This window comes from Rhyacophila brunnea, unplaced genomic scaffold, assembly GCF_057557595.1.
Source record: "Rhyacophila brunnea isolate RB1 unplaced genomic scaffold, BYU_Rbru_1.0 scaffold_7, whole genome shotgun sequence".
Lineage (NCBI taxonomy): Eukaryota > Metazoa > Arthropoda > Insecta > Trichoptera > Rhyacophilidae > Rhyacophila > Rhyacophila brunnea.
Window position 1 is genome coordinate 24,445,161 of NW_028233339.1, and position 22,895 is coordinate 24,468,055.

Consider the following 22,895-nt stretch of genomic DNA (forward strand, 5'->3'; position numbering starts at 1 on the left):
AGAAGACATTACGATAATCGCAATTTTTTACTTTTGACAGCTCGACTTTTTTATTCGTTCATTGATCAGTAGCAGAGCATAGACACATCGGACGATTTATTGTCCTCGGACTTTTGGCTCGCCAATGGAGCGCTGGCATTAAAGGTAATCAAGGATAACTATTTTCATGTTCGAAACATGAAAAATGGTTATTTCGTTATTCCATAGAGTTCTACTATATTCTGGAAGTATGGTCCGAAATTTGAATTACACAATAGTATTGACCATAGACTAATATACTAGAGGTATTGACCATTGAAAGATGGCGCTGTATTGACACACAAATAATATAAAACTAAATTTGGTATCTAGAATAATTATTGTCTATGCCGTTTATATTTTCCTTAATTTTTGACAGTTAAATTTGAGGTTAAAACGCTATTTATACGTAGGTAAATAAACTACTATATTATCATAAATCATAACATTATTTTTTAAACTATGCTCTTTCCATAGCTTCAGGTTTTTCTTAAGAGACGACATCTTTATGCTTTGTATAATATATAAACAAAATTTATCTGAGTTTAACAAGTAGCAGCTAATTTCAAAATCAATTGGTTTTTTTTAAATTCGCAATGGAAGACCGATATAATCTTATAATATTATATAGTGACACCGCTGCTATTTTTTTTTTACTAACAAATCTGTAATATTGAGTTTCTATTTTTTTAGTAAACAATGTCCTTGGCTGATGAGTTATTGGCAGATTTGGAAGAGAATGACAACGAAGAGCTTGAAACACTCATTGAAGCAAAAACATCTACTTCCAACAATGAAGCGCATCAAATATTCGGAACGGCAACGGCTACTGTTGTTCCTATGGAAGAGGATATCAAGAATGTATCCATCCGTGAACTGGCCAAACTCAGGGATTCTCCTAGGTTACAATCGGTAATATTATTTATTCTTCTTCTTGTAATTAATTTATTATCAGCGTGGATCAATCCACCATTGTTACACAAATGACTCCAAGCATAGTCCAATTATCCATCCTAGTCTCACTATTTGCTATGCGTTAAGAAAGACTTCATCTGTGGCGATGGATTTGGCCAGTACAAAATTAAACCTTTTGCATAGAATTTTATTAGTTTAGCATCATTTTGTCAGCTTAGTTATACATCTGTTGATTATAGCAGTGGTTTTCAAACATCTTTACTTATATTACTTATTTCTATTACACAAAAGATTTTAATAATTGTGATATTGTTGACTACTGACACAGAAATTACTCTCAAGTTGTATTATTCACATTCCTTTATTAATGTGCCGCCGAAAGAAAACAAACAGTTACTAAAATACTACAGTAACAGTAAACTAGAAATAATTTTCACATAAACTGGTTAAGGAAATAAAAATAGGAACGGTTGATGCTTCGTCTACAAAATCTCAATGAAAACGTATTGTATTAAGATTGAATGTTCATGCTTTTTACATTTTATGATTCCTGGAATAGTAGAAAAATGAAATCAATTTGACATCTCATAACTCATTTAATTTCCATCTAGGTAATGAAACAAATTGGAGAGAACTTTGACAAGATACCAAATTCATCTGATGTTGTCGGTTTAATGGAGTCTGATCCAGAATATCAATTAATTGTCGAAGCCAATAACATTGCAGCTGATATAGATTCAGAAATAAGTACGTATGCACTCAGTTTATAAAATGTAATAAGTGTATATTATTATTATTCCTCACAAAGCCGTACATAGGATGGTCGCATCACGCATGGCTATAAACAACCATTCGAGAAGACAAACAAAGTGCTGGTCGACCTCATACAAGATGGAGTGTGTAGTTTGTTTTGAAGACCTTAGTAGTCTCAAACTGGGAGAAGTGGCTTCAGACAGACCTGGATGGAGGCAGACGCTGCCAGAAGTTATGACTCATAAACGGTTGAACGGCAGGAAGAAAGTATATTATTAACGGTAGATGATGAAATTAAGTAAGTAATGATCAGGATTTCAAAAAAAAAAAATCAGAGCATATAAGGTCACAAAATCATCCTTATTTTAAATTTTAAATTTTATAATGAATGCTACCTTTCACAGCAATTATTCACAGATTCGTCAGAGATAAATATCAGAAGAGGTTTCCAGAGTTGGATTCATTGGTGTTGTTACCTTTAGAGTACGTTAGAACTGTGAAGGAGTTGGGAAATGATTTGGACCAGGCAAAGAACAATGAAACACTCCTCGGTTTCTTAACACAGGCAACAATTATGGTCGTATCTGTCACTGCATCTACTACACAAGGGTAAGGATAATTTAATCGCTTTCTGAATTTATAGATTAAGAGACCTCTTTGTCACACTTAAGGTTTTGTCCTTTCTTAAATAATATACGTTGAGTACGTAACATATGGGCCCACGACACCGGAATGATTTTTCGTGCCCTGTAAGCATTTTATGTTTAAGAGTGAGTAGGAGTTTTTAATTTTGTAAAATAATAGGTTTGGATAATTATGCAATAAATATATAGGTACCCTTACCTGTGTATACATGCAGCCCCTTTTTATAAAACAAAAAAGTTTTGGAATCTAATTTGGCCCTTGTGAAAAGAATGGTTGCTCATCGCGGATCTACACGAACACAATGGCTCTTAATGAAAAATTCTTTCAAAGTAGGTAACATGAATCAATATTGATCCAAGTTGAAGTTTTTACTTACATGTTTTTTTTTTTAGGCAATTACTTACTGATGCTGAAAAAAATGAAATCGATGAAGCTTGTGATATGGCCGTTGAATTAAACAATTCCAAAGTGAGAATTTTTGAATACGTGGAGAGCCGAATGACATTTATTGCACCAAATCTGTCTACCATTGTTGGTAAGATAACTGACGATATGTATTAAGTTCGTTCATAAACTTATTTCAACATCTTAATAATCTCAATTTAGAGATCTCTCCCTAAATAACATAGTTTGTTTTGTAAAGTGTCACCCTAGGTGATTTTCAATTCATTTGTTTTCTTGGATCCATGTCATGGATGTTTGTGATGTTCATTATTATCTTAAATATAAAGTTTAATAATAACTTTAACGGTGCTTACTACTATTTTCGGATGAAAAGACAGATGTAATAATTAAATAAAACACAATATATCGAGGGCTTAGTGTCAAACAACACTATCTACAAAAGTGCAACTTTACAGGAGAGCCATAAATCGTTATTTTAGATTCTTGTAACTCAACAAGGGAAATGTTTATTTAAAACCTAATGTTAATATTTTATAATTTATTGTGTATTGTACATTTATCTTGCTTATGATGATGTTAAAATTTATAGGGATAGTTTTAAAAAAATATGAAAACAAGGGTAACTTATGTAGTTAGCATTAAACTTTACTGACGATTTAATAAGAAATTAGAAAAGATTGGTATAACGTTGTTTGACTATCATGTAGCCGTAAATGTAAAATAACGTTATCTCAAAAAAAAAGAAGACTTTTTTGTAGATAACGTTGTCTGACTTTAAGCACTCGAATAGTAGGTACTTCTTCAACATACAGTGGAACCCCGATCTACCTTTCTCGCATAAATCATTTTCCCGCACGGATCGTTCATTTTCAAGTCCCACCAAACACCCATAAGAACAATGTTAAATAATCCCACATTAACCGTTCCCCGATTTATTGTTTTCTTCGATCTATAGTCTAAATATTATGGTCCTGTCACAAATATTATCCCGATTGACCGTTTTTGTTGAATATTTTTCATTTCGCTTTCGTATAATTGTTTATGATACATACATACAGTGGCGGCCGGTGATAATAAAATTAGGGAGTGCAGTTAAAGATGTGCATTTTCCTTTTTGTGGTATTCTTCGTTCTTCTTCTCAACTTGTTTATTGTTGAGTGTTAATTATTTTTAGGTGCGTCTACTGCTGCCAAAATGATGGGTGTAGCAGGTGGTCTTACTAAGCTCTCCAAAATGCCGGCCTGCAATGTTCTTTCTCTTGGCCAACAAAGAAAAACTCTGTCAGGGTTTTCTCAAGTCGCAACATTACCACACACCGGCTTCATTTACTACTCAGATATTGTCCAAGATACTCTACCGGTATGTCTGACAGATATATTAATAAAATATATCTTTAAAGATTTATATTATGTCCCTATAGAATATTTACATTACATTACATCACCATATTTCGATCATAAGGGCCTACAGTCAGGCCGTGGCACTAAATGGCGAGTTCCGATGGTAGTGCTAGTCATTGCTTAACTTAGAATGCAATGCGGTAACCTGTTCGCTGTAAATGAAGATTTTCGATTGCGTATTTCGTTCATATGAAACGATCATCATTTTCTACAAACAGTTTACCATATTGTATTCGAAGTATATGCAATAACTAGCACTACGATGGCCAAGCGGTTACGTGTCGGCTTATAATGTTGTTGGTCCCAGGTTCGAATTCCGTGTCTGGCAAATTCCTATATTGTTTTCTAATGTGTGTTTGGACCCAGAGTACTTTACTAATAGGTTGAGAAAGTGGCTAACATCCATTTCTTGTAAAAAATCTTATTATGTCTTTTGGTACATAATATATTATGTGTCATAGTAAGTATATATAGCAGGGATGGCCAGTGCGTCGATCGCGAAGGTATTTATGGTCGATCGCGGACATAATATTATATTGTACTATTTCTTGTTCAAATGAGTCAAAACTACTCAATGTTCCAGCTCTTAACATCCGCTAGTTCTTATCTCTTCTCTTACATATCATTATCAAGAAATACACTCATGCGGAGAACACAAGTGATGAGAACTTAGAAGAAATTCTACAGGAAAACATTAATAAAATAAATGTAAATTCCTATCCTTGCAATTTGACGAGTCGGTAGATTACACGGATATTGCACAACTATGCGTTTTTATTCGATTAGTTTTTGAAAACAGTCAGAAGAATTATTAACAGTTTTACCAATGGAGGAACGATCCAAAAGAGAAGATATATTTAATGCATTTAAGTCGTATATTAATCGTACTCGATTTCCTATTCATAAACTAGTATCGGTAATGACTGATGGAGCTCCTGCTATGGTTTGGAATCGTGTTAGGTTTATTACTTTATGTAAAAATGGGGAAACAGTACCCACTTTTATCAGTTATCATTGCATTATACACCAGCAGGCACGGCTCCCAAAAGGGGGCGTCTGACAGGGCTCTAGCCTGAGGGGAGCCCGCCGTAGCGGGTCGTCCAGTTAAGTAAGAAAAACACAAACCACAAATTTGCTCGAATAGTAAAAAAGTCGCCTGCGGCGCTATTTTCCTCAAGGAATATTTGAATTTAAAAATACATGGCTGTGCGATGCAATTTGATGTGATATGGCTATTGATGTAATTAAATGATAATTCATATTGTATAGAATTTATTTTAAGTATGTTTCCTGGCGAAGGGTTGCATGTTACATGGCTACTACAATATTTCTAATATTCGATATACAGGTAAATTGTGTAACAATGTCGAAATTACAGTTAATGTGTACCTACTTAATTTTTTTAGAAGTGAAAGACATAATATTACTTAAGTATATTATTGTCGTTAATTCAATGTTTCTGTATCTGTATTTTGTATATGTATAAAATATCTCTTTTCAATATACATATTTGAATTATAAAGTGGGTTTTTTTTGTTCTCGCATGATATAATTACAAGTGATATCAGTCGATAACCATAAATAATTTTTTCAACCAGTCCTAAAAAAAAAAAGTGTGGCGACCCCTGATATATAGTATGTCAATAATAGTATATTTTTGATAAAGGCAAACTCACAGTTTGTTGTCAAAGTGATGTACGCCTTTAAAAATGTGGGTTTTAGCACCGCTATTGCATACTCACTCCCACTCGCAGTCGGAATACAGCGGTCTCGCAGACGCAGTGCCCGTGTGGTTTTGCTCTTAGAAGTTTGGGAAACATATTCTAATTTAGAATATTTTTATTCAGTAAAAACATACTTTATGCAATATTATATGAAATTGCTATTGATTTGGCAAATTAAGGAAGTATTAGGAACATGTTTGCTTGAATCGAATACAAATGTATGTATTTTTTTGAAAATTAATTTGTTTTTTTTTTTGATCAGGAACTGCGTCGCAAAGCTGCCCGACTGGTGTCGACGAAAGCAACGCTGGCTGCCCGAGTGGACGCCTGTCACGAAAGCGTTGACGGACGAATTGGAAGGCAGCTGCGAGAAGAAATTGAAAAGAAACTGGATAAACTTCAGGTACGCTGGTTTCACAAGTTCGATGAATGAAAATTATAAAGTTGTGACATATTTGGTCAAGTGATAATATATTATATGATTCATTTTTTTTTCTAATTTTGCATAAGTTTTACTCGTTCGAGGTTTTTGAAATTTAAGAATGATTTTGCGTAAAGCAATCGGGGTCTCAGAGTAATAATATAAAAAGAGTGTGTATTGTTCAGCTATATGAAGCCGTGTCTCTTGCGTATAACGCACAGTAGAATCTCAATTTTATTATTCTGAACTTAACTATGAAACGTTTGTTGCTCAACAATCATGTTGCTTCTCAGTACGGTTACCAAATTTAAACACAACATAGTTAACCATATTTTCTACTAAATTAACTAAAAATAATTACCACTAACTTTATATTTAACACAAAAACAATAAATTTCAGCAATACATGCTCGCAGTTTTTGAATGATTGGAGTCATCCAAACCAATATTTACCGGCGACATGTACAAAAAATATTTAATTCAGCTGTAGAAATTCTATCTTACGTATATTGCGGAAAATATAAATGTGCCGAATGCTTTCTCACTTGCACTTATGGTTCGTTTTTGTTCAGGCCTTGATTGGGGACCATTTCTATGAAATGGTTTTATGCATTTTCAAGGAAGACGTATTTGGCAGTCTCCATGGCACTTATTCTATATGCATAATCGATTTATTGCTAAGTTTATAGTAATTAACACTATAGACGTCGTTTTTTTAAAGTGTGATATGACAGAACTAGGGATTCCAATCCCGGGATCCCGAATCCCGGGATCCCAGGATCCCGAGCTATTTTCGATACCTATGACTCCCGGGATTGATATACAAAATCCCGGGATTTCGGGATTGTTTTATTTATCAATTTTTATGGAACATAAAATAAAAGCGAAAATATAACAGAAAAAATACTTTTAATAAAAAATAACTACATTAGAAATAAACTGAGTTTGAATGAAGTTTGATTTATACCTATGTGTAAGTTGTCGATTCATTTTATTTTTTCACATAAATTATTAAAAATGAGAAAGATTGGAAAAAAACAATGCTTCGCACTTTTAACAAAGTAATTCCACCGTGATCTCATACGTTTTACGGCAATTTCATTTTTGACTGACTAATTAGATTTATGAAGCGGAAAGGCCATAAGTACGCCATGATTATTTGCTTTACTATTTTAAATCTCGCTAATCCATTCGTTAAGTCTATACTATCAGAAACAGCAATCTCGTATTAAATTCACATTATTATTTAAATATATGTATTTAATATTATTTACTCCATTAAACTTATGTGTTTCCAAGATTGAACGTAGATATACAATATTAACAATAAATGTCTTAAATATTATAAATTATACTAGATTTATTTTTGACCGATGTTATTAATGTTTTGTGTAAATATATAAATTGTATATTAACAATGGAAAAAAATGCCAATCCCGGGACCAGTCCCGGGATTGTCAAATTGTAATCCCGAAATCCCGGGATCAGAATTTTGGCTCGGGATTGGATTCCCTAGACAGAACGTCTATAGACGTCCTGTACTGTACAACGTAATACGACACGACATGTATAGAAGTCGTATTTTGGATTAAAACACTATGTTCCCTATCTACTTGTGTCACGGTGCGAACAGATTTCCAAAAGATAGTGTCGTATCTTAAGACATACTCATTTCTATATATTTAGAGATTTTGATATCGAAAATTTAAAAAATAAAAATTTTAATGTGTTATATCACTAACATGTATAAGCTAACATATGTGTCCGCGAATGTGTTAAAGGGTAGTAAAATAATTTATGTAATCAGGTCAATCCTCACTATGCTGTGCTGCACTGTTTCGCTGATATTACTTTTACGTAGATCTTACCTACAAAGATTTTTGTTGGTTAACTAAGTAAAATAACCCAATTTTCAGTTATTTCAGAAATGTGTGGTTACCCGGCTTACTGGATTCGGTTTAACACAGCTTGGAAACCCTATTCAAGACGCTTAGGCCTTGGTAAGATGTCACGTCTCACAAGCATACAGGTAGCATGCACGTATTTGTAACCGGTATTTGGTCCTCACAGAATATATCGGTAGTACGACAAAGTTGGTTGAATATACCCCGCCATGCCCATGCTAATTTATAGTTCATTTGAAAGTTAATATTACTTATTTTGACAGTACTTTGTAATGTTTGCTTCATGTGAATAAATAAATTTGAGTTCGATTTTTTTGTGTCCATATAGGAGCCACCCCCAGTAAAGTTTGTGAAGCCTCTGCCCAAGCCAATTGAGCAGAGCCGTAAGAAGAGAGGGGGAAAGAGAGTCCGGAAAATGAAGGAACGGTACGCTATGACTGAGTTCCGCAAGAACGCCAACCGATTGAACTTCGCCGATGTGAGTAATTTATATTGAATCTATCCGGCAATCACTGATTCATCAATACCATTTTTTTGAGCTTAAGATTGGAATAATTTTCTTTTTTATGACATGATTAATTACGCATGCGTTTAACTCATTCGACGCGGATGACACGGCTGCTGTGTCATCGTTAAGCGGCCGATCGATCCAACTAGCATGTTATTTAAATGCGGTAATTAAAATTTAATTAAAAGGTACGCAGCGATTGTGTTTTAGGATTAATAAATATAAATAAATATTAATACTGCAATGATATAGTAATAATAGATTATTTGAGAATAAGTCCTCATTCACAGTACAGTAAAACCCCGATTCTACGGTTTTCAAGGGACCCTAAAAACGAAACGATAAATACGGGATATATATATGTGTATTTTTTTAAATTCGTTTTTCTCCTGGATCTTTTCGACGTCTTGAATTATTTTCAGTTTCTCAGCTAGAGTTCTAGTTTTCTTAATGGGTGGCATTTTAGTTGCGACTTATAAAAATTCGTGATACGAGATGCGAGGCAAGCCTGAGCCTTTCTACGAAAGCGAAATGAAAAATATTCAACAAAAACGGTTAATCGGGATAATATTTGTGACGGGACCATAATATTTAGATGATAGATCGGGGAACAGTTAATACGGGATTATTTCACATTGTTCTTATGGGTGTTTAGCGGGTGTTAGCGTTCCACTGTACCTTAATGTTAGAATGTTAAAACATATCTGAAATTCTAATAACATTTTCAATTATTTAGTGTGCAGATTGAACATATTATAGGATGGGCATTAAGCTAAATTCACAATTGATTTGATGCATACACAATTTCTGACAGTTTGTAAAATATTTGGGGTCATTCATTGGTCGGTGTATTTGTATTAGACAGTATTTTTGTATTTTTTTTAAATCGATGATAAAAGTTAGAGGGTCATTCGCACTTTCGTATTTATTATGAAAACATTAGGCTGTAAATGGAGAATCTGTATGAATGTCGGAGCTTCTGTAATAGGCAACCCTGTACTTAATAAATTTCCAAAACAAAAATTGATATAGGTACTATTATAATATGATTGGAAATTTCTAACAATTGATAATTTTTTACATATTAATAAAAGTCGTAACATAGAATGAAATGTCGGGAGACTTGTAAGCAGGGATGGCTCTTGTATAGGAACAAAGGGTGCACTGATCTCCAAAATTATTATATAATAATAAGTACGTATTCAAATACCTACATATTGTATTAATTAATTATTGTAAAAGATCTTTAATTTTCCGCCCATCCTCTACATGCATGTAATGCACGTAATTTCTGGCATATATTTTACCCGCCGCTAAGCCTGTATGTATACATATTATTATGTACGTCATTCATAGTATTTGTAGAAGGTGCAGAATCGGAACTGTACTGCCCGTTGATGGTTTTTTTTTGCACGCTGCTGATAATGTGAACTCAGTTGTGATTTTTTTAAAATTTCCGAACCTACTATATTTACCTCGGTTTGTGCAGTGTTCTGCTGATCCCGAGAGCTAGCGATCGCAGCCAAAAATTACTATAAATGCTGTCTGTAAATGTTAAGTTCTGATCAAATTGAGGTGCATGTCGCCTACTATCACGTGACGTCACAGTAAGCTGCCGCTACGGGAAAAGTGTGTAATGTCGTTTTTCTTGGTGGTTTAAATGTTATCAGACTGATGCTCCCATCCCGTAGCACGTTCTTATCATCTTCTACATGCCTACACTTTTCGACAAAAATCACGTTTTTTTGTTTTTAGCGGTTGGCACAATGTATTTTCTATAAGAATGTTGTCTATTATTATCCATGGCCTGCAGGTTGGGTTCTGTTAAAAATATTATCTATGTATGTCATGTCGCAAGTAATTTTAACGTAAGCACATGTAGAAACTGTTAAAATTAATTGAAATTAGCATGAATAATTAATAATGATTCAAATTACTAATACTATATATATATATATATATATATATATATATACTAATAATAAGTAACTATTATAGTTGGCACTCCTCATCAGTGTTATTCTTCAGTGAATTTACGGAGATGGTGATCGTTCAAAGTATTCTGCAAAATGACGAAACGATAGACTAAATTTGTCACCGCGACAGTGTGACAGTAGGCAACATGCACCTGAATCGCGCTTAATAGCGCCTGTATACGCGCGTGGATTTACTGTCGGCAATAGTGCTTATTTTAAACTATCGTGACAATAACTGTTTACACGTAAAAGTGCTGACTGTCTCTCCAATCTCATTCTTCAAGGGTAATCGAGGCGTGATGTTGTCATTTTATAGTACTATTAATTTGACAGGACGTATTGAAAATCGGTTAACCTCAAAATGAATAGTTCGTTTTTTTTACCGGCAAGTTCGCCATTATCGTTCTACTACGCAGGCGCAGATCTTACTTGCGCATAAAAAATCAGCACAATTCAGAAGCTTCCAAACTTGTTTGATTCATGCACGAAGTCTTGCCAACTGCAGGATAATACATGTTTACCCACAGTAAGTGAAAATGTATGGGTAAATAGTTAAAGTAGTATAAAATGACAACATCACGTCTCGCTTACTCTTGAAGAATGAGATTGGGAGACAGTCAGCACTTTTACGTGTAAACAGTTATTGCCACGATAGTTTAAAATAAACGCTATTCCCGACAGTAATTCCATGCATGTGTACAGGCGCTATAAGTGTCGTTTCATTTCTCAACCCCCAAGATGTATTCTACCAAGCATAAGCCTACCTCACCACGAAGGTTTCACGAAGAGTTTCACTCACGAAGAAGGTGCCGATTTTTTCAATATCACGAAAATGCACGTCTTTATTTGCACTCCCTAATTTTATTATCACCGGCCGCCACTGCTTGTAGGTACATATTTCATACACATCTCGTGTTGTTTTCGGGCCATTGACTCTTATTTTCGTTTGCGGTTTAGAATTTTAATTTTGATTTTGATATGATTAATAGCGTCAGATCAAAGTGTGTTCCCGTGCCCGGCATTCGTTATATTGTTTGCCTGCTGTGAGAAAAAAGCATTTAACATGTTGCACTTTCGTTTTCGCGTTCGAAGTTCGTTGCGCCGCCGCTGTCGGCCAGAAGAAATGTTCCCAACGTCAAAAATCATGTAACCTTCCGTTCAAAGACAATGTACCTACCTATGCATAAATTATAAAATCATCGCGAATGAGATAATCTGTGAATATTTTTGTCTATGATTGTTATTGTATGGCGGGCCTGGATTGCTAACCAGCGGGAAATTTGTGATCGGGAACATGGCAGGCAATTAATAAAGTTTTAAAACTTAATATAAAATGTCTCTCCAATCTTAGACGCATTTCTTCTTTTGGTAATGTGTTCTGTTGAATGTTTGGCGACTAAATTGCAGCACATTTCCCTATTCCGAGTTAGTCGTATCGGATCACCAACGCCATTGAGTCACTTATGTAGGTTCCATAACCAAGAGAATGTTCTTCCACATACATCTCTGTTGTCTTCTGCTTTTCCCTGCATTAATCATTTTTCTCAATACGGAAAATATCGAAGACAATCCAGCTTTTATGAGATTGATGGTAGCTATTACTTATCTTGTCGTTATCAATTTGTATTAAAACAATCCTTTGATAATGTGATTAGCCCAAGAAATCTTCGTAGTACGCCGATACAACCATATCACGAAAGCCCCAGTATTATGTTCCGTTCCTTTAACACCCTGAAAAGACGTGTCAATCAAACAATATTTTATAAACGAAGTAAACAATACTTCGTATTTTATGTTCAGTAAAATAGGTACTGCGGATGAAACAAAACTCGTTCAAGTCCCATAGATATGGCTGTCCTAAAACTTTTTTTCAGTTAGATACCTACCACAGCCTACCTTCCTTTAACAGGTACCCTTCGTCACTGACTGTAACGTCTGTAACATGTACCTAAAGCCTTTGGTTTATATAGTTGGAATCTTAGAGCGCGGGTCAAGCTAAATTAGCAACTCTCGATGGTGTTTATTGCCAAGTTAATCCAAACGTTTCTGCATCGCGTTCTTAGAGGAAGATGGACTATTGATTGGCGGTCCCATCAGAAAATTTTCAAGCAGACCGGGTGTCAGGATTCTGAAAAAATATGGCAACCCTAACTTTACTATAGCCGGTAGGTACCTACCTGCTAAGCCACCTTTTCCCGGTGTAAATGTCGAAAATACGTTTTATTTACAAGACTAAAATTACGACAACAATGCAATTTGATTTAATCGTTCGATATTTAAATAGACTGTTAACTTATTCAATTCAAATCGTATATTTTTCACATCGCGTAAAATTCTTAAATGTTACCTCTTGTCTCCGCCGGATTTCGTAATGAGCTTGGTATATGAATGAAATATAATGATAACCTGTGCATTGTTTTCGGCTTAGTAAAATAAACTATAATGTATTCGTTTTCTCACGGGTGTTTATCGCCGATCTGTATAATAAATAATGGCGTCGATCGTGACGTTTTTTTTCGGGAAACTTTCGATCTCGACCGAGGTGGAAACTCTTACACGAATGACTTGAATCTAATGATCAAATAAACCTCTGTATGCCTTTATCGTGTAGTTGTAGACTGTAGAGTAAATTAACCGCTTTGTAATAAAAAAACATAATATACAAACATAGGGTATTTTAACACCAATTAATTTGATATAAAGCCTTTTTGCAGTGTTTTTTGTATTGTGTACATATCGACCTATCCATGGTTGTACTAACTAGGTAGGTACATAATATATTATGTATTGTAAAAGGGAAAAAAATCGATTTCCAAAAATGTTGGATTTATGGCGACTACACACATAACAATATTTTCTACACCAGTGATATTCAACGTTTTTCGTTTCTCGGCTCCCTAAAATCAAATGGGCGAGCCTGTTATTTGCCCAACAGTTTTAAAATCTTTGAATGAAACTGGACACGGCTACCTTAATTATTATTCTCCGTTCCACTTTGAGTTTTGAGCGATATTTGGTTATTACACCCACCTACCTACCGCCAAAAATCCAAATTCGCAGACATAATTCAACCAGTTTCACATCTACAACGTGGGCACTATCGCGAGACAGCTCCATCAGATTTCATATGCCAAAATAAGGGTATATGTAGATTTGGTACTGATTCGGATTTCGATTCTGTGTTAATGCCTGCGGTAAGGGAAGCGCTGTATGATACGTTGAATTTTTATCATTGCATTTATCACATAAATTGGTGCCTCCGGACGCTGATGCACATATTTTGAAAACCTCTATATAATAATCTAAAAAACAGACCGGCACAATGTATCTATAGTCTAAGACCGGCACCCTTTTATCATATTTAAATATTTACACAGACACCCTGTCTATAATGTGTACACATATATAAAATATGTGATCGTTTATTTGGATATTTCCACATATTTTTTCGTTGCTTTCAACAGATTTTTTTTTATCAACTCAAGAGTCATCCTAGTTAATCGTAGTTTGTTTTTTTTGCATTGCCATTTTAGTTTTTGCACCTTCTATTTATGTTTTCGCGTTATCATCTCATCTGACGGGAGTAACGTAGGGTTCAAGAGAGGTGATCTCGAAATGATAAGACATTTAACAGCTATCACAACTGCAATTTTTAAATCAATACTCATGTACCATTCTAAAATATTTCAGATTACATCGACATAATTTGTCAAAATTTAACACAGCGCAAATCGCCAGATTCCAACAATCGCATATACCATCAAATCGCTATTTTTATTTATCAATCACATCCAACACGTAAATATAAATTAAAATCATTAGTGAAGCTTTTTGTTCATTTTGATTAAAACTAAACATACCTGCTTTACCCTTAATTTATTATCCATCATGAATCAAAAAATCATTGTTCGTTTGTATTTCATTATGCATAGTTGATTCCGTTACATACGAGGGTGGGTCAATAAGTCCTTAGAAAAGCCGACAGGTGGCGCGACTAGTACTGTAAGCGGTTTGTTTTCATGCAGCGGCACTACCAATTCAGTATGCTGCGAAGTTTCAATCAGAGTGGTCGGGTTGTTGTGTGTTTCTCGTACATTTAAAAAAAAATTTGCTTGTTTACAAAAAATGGAGAAAATTGAGTTTAGAGCTGTTATTAAACATTTTAATATAAAAGGGTTAACAGCAAAGGAAATAAAAAATGAGTTGGATTTAGTTCACGGCATATCTGCTCCTTCACTTGCAACTATTTATAACTGGTTAAATGAATTTAAACGTGGTCGTACATCAACAAAGGATGAACCACGCTCAGGACGTCCTGTAGAGGTGACTACACCAGAAATGATCAATAAAATCCACGATATGGTGTTAAGTGACCGAAGATTAAAGTTGAGTGAGATAATTGAGGTTACAGGGATCTCAAAAGGTAGCGTCATTTCTATTTTACATGACAAATTGGGCATGAAAAAAATTTCTGCAAGATGGGTGCCGCGTTTGCTCACAGTCGACAATAAACGCAATAGGGTGGTGGCCTCTAAAGCCCTGTTGTCGCTCATGCAACGCAATCGGGATGAATTTTTTCGTCGCTTTGTGACTGTAGATGAAACATGGATACACCACTATACTCCCGAGACGAAAGAACAGTCAAAGCAGTGGATTGCGAAAGGCGAACCATGTCCAAAGAAGGCGAAAACCGTAAAATCAGCTGGTAAGGTTATGGCTACTGTATTTTGGGATGCACGTGGAATTATTTTCGTTGACTATTTGGAAAAAGGAAAATCAATAACAGGGGATTATTATGCATCTTTATTGGACCAGCTAAAAAACAAAATTGAAGAAAAACGGCCTGATTTAAACAGGAAAAAAATCCTCTTTCATCAGGACAATGCCCGTGTTCACACATGTTTACGATCAATGGCTAAAATTGAAGAATTGAAGTTCGAATTGGTCGACCACCCACCGTATTCGCCAGATTTAGCCCCCAGTGACTTTTTCCTTTTCCCAAACTTAAAAAAAATGGCTAAGTGGACAACGTTTTTTTTTCAAATGAAGAAGTCATCGATCGGACAAATGTTTATTTTGAGGACCTTCCGAAAACTTATTTTTCTGACGGTTTAAAAAAAATTGAGAAACGTCTAACCAAGTGTATTGAGCTCCAAGGAGATTATGTTGAGAAATAAAAAAAATTACAAAAATAAAAACTGTTTTAATGCTTTTTTCTAAGGAATTATTGACCCACCCTCGTACATTCGCCCGCTGGGACGCACGCAAAAAAGTAGTGACAGAAACAATGCCTTGGAACAGTGATTTCCAAACTTTACGTTACTACGCCTCCCTTTTTCAAAAATCTAATCTTGGCGCCTCCCCCCCCCCTTATTTCATTAAACACATTTTTACACAAAATGCTTCTAGTAAACGGGCTCGATATATGGATTTCATTGCATCTAATGCAAAAAAAAAATCTTTAAAAATGTTTCTTATAAATTTACGAACGGTAGCAGTACCTACTTGCATTGCTTTTCTTGACAAAGTATTAATATTCTTCAGTTCGATTCAACCAAAATTGAACAAAGGTTTTTGTTTCCACATACCTAGCCATTTTTATTAGCCAGGAAATACACTACAAATAATTATTAAATAAAATTCTACATGTGAATTATCATCAATCACACACATCACACAATCACATCAAATTGTATCTCACAGACACATACATCATAAAATGTTAATAATATGCAACCGAAACTGCGACTTTTTTAACTAATAGAACGAATTTGTGGTGTGTTTATCTCACTTAACTGGTTGATCAGCAACGCCGAGCCCCAGGCTGGAGTCCTGTCTGCCCCCCTCTTGTAGGGGCCATGCACAATAGTATAGAAATGAGGTATAATAAAATTACTCTCCATATCTTCATACAGGTTTGCAAACAACCTAACTTTTATAGAACTGTTTTTTATGTAGTTTATAACTACCTGCCGTTTTATGCAAGATTTATGAATTATTCTTGCAAACTGCGAACCTGTGGCTACATTATTGTGTTAAACTTTTTGCGCCTCCCTTTGCAACAGTCCGCGCCTCCCCAGGGAGGCGCGCCCCCCAGTTTGGAAATCGCTGCCTTGGAAACATGACAGGTGCTTTAGATTTAGACAGTTCTATCTCTGCATTTAATAATGTACTTTATTAAATTTAATGCCAGATAGAAAATCACTAAACTGACATAAATACCTTTCAATACATAGCAGTATAGATAATATATATTTTCTAACTGACTTAACTGGTGTTGCCAAAATATTTTGTGCAAATAATATTTTTTATTCATTACTTACTACTTTTTAAATGTACTTACCTACATAAATATTTTTTTGTGGTGGTCAGAGTGAACTTCATTGATTTCTTGATTCTGTACAACAAAATATAAACACTGTTTGTATGTGGGGTTTTATTTATTTGAAAGAATGAAGAAATTGTCAAGAGCTGTATATTTACAATAATATTTTATATAATATTGACCCCTCACGGTCTTCATAATAAAATATTTTATTATACTGTGAAAGTTAACATGACCATTATTTTTGATATTTTGGCTAACGATCACAATGCTCATCATCAGACATTAACAAGATCGATCTGATAGCAATACAATACTACAACAATTAGGTGTATCTATGTATGTTTTATAAAATTGGATCAGATTAACCTCTGAAAGAAGCTATCGGCGGTCATGCATCTCGATGAATAGCCGATTCAATTATTAAAAAAAATAGCGTGAAAGGTATGCCCGGTCATCTCATAACCCGACACAATCCGCCGTAGAGATGTTACGATTAAAATGAATTATTACAGAAAGTTTTTTATACATATTTTTGTCCGAGACAGGTGTGGATGACCACCACTTAAAAACTCTTATAATCTGAAAACAGATTTTAGTTTGACAGATGCTTAAAATGCAGTAATACCATAATATATATCAAGTGATTATAGTATCGCGTATTAGTGGGTTCTCCTTGGGGTTATCCGAGAGATTTAATAGTAATTATAACAATATATGAAGGGATAATGTGCTGTAACCTACTATAACCTTAGGCAACATACACAATCAATAAAAAATAGAAACATGGATGAGGAAGTACTAGCAGCTAAGGCTAAGGCATAAAGCCCACCAAAAAAGCGTTCGGTGCGCTCACTACTGAGTAGGCCCCCTCCCACCCGCGCATTACCCTTCACCTATGTAATAAGAGGCTCAAGGAGCACAAAATAATTATTATTATCAGCGTCTCTCATAAAAAGCAATAAAAATATTATTAAATTTCTCGGGGCTTGTAATTAATATCGGACACGCAATAACTAAACAAAGAGTTCACTGTTCTTAAATAATGGCTTCTCGCCCGTCTATCGACGACGCTTCGAGGAGCATGATTTTGCTTGCCGTGTTCAATGAATGGACTACGTTGTATTTTCGTTAATTCGTATCGCTGAGAAGCCAAAAACGGTGACTCATGGGGCAGGCGGGCACAATGCGTCGTCAAATCCAGTGTGCGCTGGCGTATTTGATTACGTTGTATTTTCGATGATTCACATAGAAAATGCGCGAGCGCCCCGCAAGCCTGCTTTAGTGGACTTTATGCCTAAGGCTTAGCTGAGCTAAGCGTCGCCGCTTGACAAATGAACGAGATCAGAGAAGTCTGAAACACCAGACAAAAAAATCCCAATGCCCTCCTTTCTTTTCCTATAATATGTAATTCTTACATTATATTAGTTATTACAATAATTATACAGATAATTTAAATATGTGTCGATAGCTATTTCAGTTACCTTACATTAAGACTAACCTAACTAATTTAAAACACTTTAATGTTTCTACGAAATTAAATCGTCATACTAAAAATATAACAATATATATGATAAAGATCGGTTTCATCCGCCTAGAGCAGCGTCTGCCAAACTGTGTGCCGTGAGAGGTTCCAGGTGTGCCGCGAAATATGAAGCCTGTGAAATTTACAACGAAGACATTATCAAAGGTACGAATGGGTTGTCGATCCTTTCAATACACACCTGACATTAACGCTGGAAGAAATTGTATATACTTGTAGAACGGTCCAGTGCACAAAGCTTCATTTTATGAGGTAGAGTTGTCAGCATTTTGGATTTTGTTTTTGAAGTCAATATCATCGATTAGCTAATACAGCCTTTAAATCTCCGTTGCCATATCTTTGCTATTATTGATGTTGATAAAACAATATTATTTTATTGTTACCTATCTATAATACGATTGTTTTTTTTTTCATCCATATTTTTGAGGGATTTTATTTGATGTGCCACGGAACAAATCCCACTTCGCCAGTGTGCTGTCAGGTAAAAAAGTTTGGCAGACACTAGGCCCTAGACTCTAGAGAAACATTGTCATCAGCTGATACAAAAAATGTCATCTAACAGTATGTAATGATTTATTGGATTTTTCTTCTCATTATAATCTTGCACTGGATCGAAAGGGTTTCATGGAAAGTGTTTAATAATTATATTGCACAATTTAGTAACGTAGTAGCATAACACTCATAAGGAGTCATAACAACACACATGCCGGCGTTGGCTTGCGATTTTAAATAATTATTATTTGAAAGGCAATTAGTTCTTTCAGACGCCTAGTTTATAAGCTCGTTTTTTAATATAGTTGGCGAATAATTAACCACGCCGCTCAATCTTGAACTTTTAAAGAGTTAATCTTAATATTAGAAATCATGCTGTGAAAAAAAAATTATCAGCGCCCTGGGTGAGATTTGAACTCGGGCCTTTCGCTTTTAAGTCTATGGTCATACATATTCATCAGCGTCGAATTATTATAAAATAATTTGTCTATGTCATTCAAATTAATGGTTGTATAAATTAATAATAGTTTACAAGTAAGTTACACTTCCAGAGCATTTTCTCTGTAGCACACGTCTAATAAATAAAGAATTTTATTCAAATACTTATGTAAATATATTATTTCGGATTCTCTTTTAATTGTCAAATATTATGGATTTTTCTCAAAGGTCATGTCAACGTGACAGCAAAAGTCATTAGGTGTAAAATTTATTTTCAGAGCCAATTCACATTTTGTGTATATTCAAAAATAAACTAAAAATTCCCAAAACTATAAAGCCGAAATCCATATATTAACACGATAAAAAAAATTCAATTTGGACTGCACTTTCTCTCAGTTACAGAAAATATGATAATTTTAATATAAAAAAAATATAGGGATATCAACTTTTCATTTATGTGTACACGGATTAAAGATGGTTGATGATGACGATTCCCGTGTAGTGCATATTGTGCCCGACGTGCTATAATTAGTATTCAAACATCTTGGTACAGATTTTTACATATTCAAAGCAGTGGCGAAGACTCCTTATTAGGCGATTTTTTATACTTACAGCATACCTCAATAAAAATAAATTTGATATTACCTACATTAATAATTATCAGTATGTAATAGATTAACAGAGACATAATATTATATTTTACGTATTACGCCCACGGTGGCCGCGCGGCTTAAGCGTTGGACTATAACGCCGTGGGTCCCAGGTTCGAATCCTGGGTCTGGCAAGTACACATTTTTTTTCAATTTGTGTGTCAGGGTATGGACCTAATAGGTTGAGCAAGTGGCTGACATCCATTTCTCGTAAAAAAAAAACAAAATCTGTCAATCCAAACCTCTACTCTGTGGAGGCCCATATTATGATCCTATTAGGATCGGACATGGTCGAAAGAAAAAGAATAAGAATTTAATATATTATGTCGCAATGTATGTACAGGTATGCTGTATATTCAACCCGATATTCATGCATTCAAAGGCAGTAATAATCTTACTAATATTTTGTATAGAATATGACGTGGTATCTATCGGAAAATTATCGAAGTAGATCGGGAAATTGTTCTAGAGTTGAAGGGTTTGCATTATTAGCCTTTAAGCAAATAATTTATAATTAATTTATATGAATTACTTGTAAACTAACTAGAAAATATTATATTTTTTTAAATTTACAGTATTATTTTACGTTGACGGTAGTAATATCATATTATTATTAAGTATATCATTTTCATAAGCCTCCCTCAAAAAGTCACTCTTCGCCACTGAATTTCGCAGTAATATTATTGCTATTTATTATGCAGACGAGCCGATCGTTTGGGACATAACGTTGCCATTAAATTTGCCTCTTGTGAGTTTAGTTCAGTAAGTAAGTGTGTACAGAGTACCGGTCGAGTTAAATCCTTTGCGGCCTTTCATAGGTTCAACAACCTTCGGCGGGCAACTTTTATATCATCGAATAATACCTGCAAACTCAGCAATATAATATAAAAATATAAAAAGGCTTGTAATACATGCTAGAAATTTGAGTAGCTGATACTTAGATATATTAAATCATATATATAATATATATGTGAGGATTTTCTTTTGGGTATCTACATAATAAACGTACGCAGTGATAGTTGAAGGTTTGTGGACGCTTGCGATCTTTGAATGTATAAATTCACCATTTTCTTACAGTTGTGTTGAACGTAGAATACGTTTATTGGCAGGACCTTCTTTTTAAAAAACGTATCGTGTAGATTTCACACAAAATTGTCACGTTTCTACTTCAAAAACGATGTATTTTTTCAATACTGAGCTCACAGAAAACACAATTTTCGCACCGAATTTCGTGCTCTACCATTCGACTACCGCAGCAGTTGGGTACGAAACGCAAACCAAAATATTTGTAATAAAGGATTACATACTTAATTTTATTATGAAATAATATTACTAAAGACGTATTCGACACGTCATGGTTTCGTAAAAACTGTATACTTTTTCAAGTAAAATTTTTGTAAAGGCGAAGTTTTTAGAGCTTTCCCACGAAGCTAGTGCCCTGAAAAACTGTCATACGTGTCGTTAGATATTGATACTACAGAGCCCCGCAACTCATAAAGAGGACGGGGGAGGGCGGTTTGGTGGCTGCTGGTACCTATTTGCCAAGGCAGTTGGCAAACGTTTTGAAGGAACGAGTTAACACTGAAAACACTGGAAGTGGATTCGGTAGTGCCGCTTTCGTTTATCCAGTCACTTGACGTAATGAAAAATCCAACAATTATGGAGGTAAACACATACGACAAATGATTTACCACCACGGGCCGCGAAACAAGATGTGTCCAAATGTCTGAAAAATAATGTATCTTCTGTATTAAATACAAGAAGGCTCCCAGCCCTCTGGATGGACAAGAATGGAACATTATGATAAAGAGAGAAAGCACGTCACAACTAACTACAAGTTACTATAGACACGTTTAAAATTCACTATTAAAACTGGCTAAAATTAAAATCGTTCTGTCACGGAAATGTCTTCATTAGGGGGGTTTGGGTCGAAATCCCAAAGACCGGAATCCCGAAGGCCGAAATCCCGTATGCTGAAATCCCGAATGGACGAAATCCCGAATACCGAAATCCCGAACGCTGAAATCCCGAATGGCAGAAATCCCGAATGGCCGGAATCCAGAAGGCCGAAATCCCGTAAAATAAAAAAAATACAATACAAGCAAAATTTGCGCAATTCAAGATAAGTGTTAAGATTGCGCAATCATTACTGTTTGTATTTTTTTATTTTTCGGGATTTCGGCCTTCGGAATTCCGGCCATTCGGGATTTCGGCCATTCGGGGGATTTCAGAATTCGGGATTTCGGCATTTCGGCTTTCGGAATTTAGGCTTTCGGGATTTCGGCTTTCGGAATTTAGGCTTTCGGGAATTCGGCCTTCGGGATTTCGTCCGGAACCCCTTCATTAGGTGATAGTATCTAACGATAGTAAATCTGTGCAATTAACATAATCCACAAAGCTGTAATTGCAACTTGACTATAGATGCAACACTACATTAATAATTATGGATGTACAATTTGCTTAGAGCTTTTACCCACCTGCTATCAAGGTGGCACTATTCATTAATTAGAAGCTGAAAAATATGTTAGTGTTTGCGGTCGCTGTCGATTGCCTACACCTATGAGTTCATGTCAGTATATTTGATGCTTCCAGTGATTATGATAAAAACGAGCGGCAATAATAATATATATAAGATTTGATACGTTTTGAGTTGGAAATAGTACTTATTCTTATCGCGTTCCTTATATAAATCGAGCTTAGTGTAGTTTATCGATTAGTATCTAAACGGTTAATTAAGCATGTAGGTACATTTGTATAAAAAATAGTACTTATTTGTTA

At 34.9% G+C, this 22,895-nt stretch overlaps 1 protein-coding gene across 2 annotated transcripts in view; it reads left to right on the plus strand.

Moving 5' to 3' along the window:
- Positions 1-385: 385 nt before the first annotated feature.
- Prp31 (pre-mRNA processing factor 31) overlaps positions 386-22,895 on the plus strand; it is a 61,492-nt gene continuing 38,982 nt past the window's right edge. The window contains exons 1-8 of one of the 2 annotated variants that reach the window (XM_085957732.1): positions 386-431; positions 712-930; positions 1,545-1,680; positions 2,091-2,295; positions 2,724-2,866; positions 3,911-4,095; positions 6,123-6,263; positions 8,514-8,663. In XM_085957732.1, coding sequence (XP_085813858.1) covers positions 718-930; positions 1,545-1,680; positions 2,091-2,295; positions 2,724-2,866; positions 3,911-4,095; positions 6,123-6,263; positions 8,514-8,663 — 1,173 coding nt within the window. In that variant the 5' untranslated portion in view covers positions 386-431; positions 712-717. The remainder of the gene's footprint in view (positions 432-711; positions 931-1,544; positions 1,681-2,090; positions 2,296-2,723; positions 2,867-3,910; positions 4,096-6,122; positions 6,264-8,513; positions 8,664-22,895) is intronic. The other variant, XM_085957733.1, reaches the window with a different exon arrangement.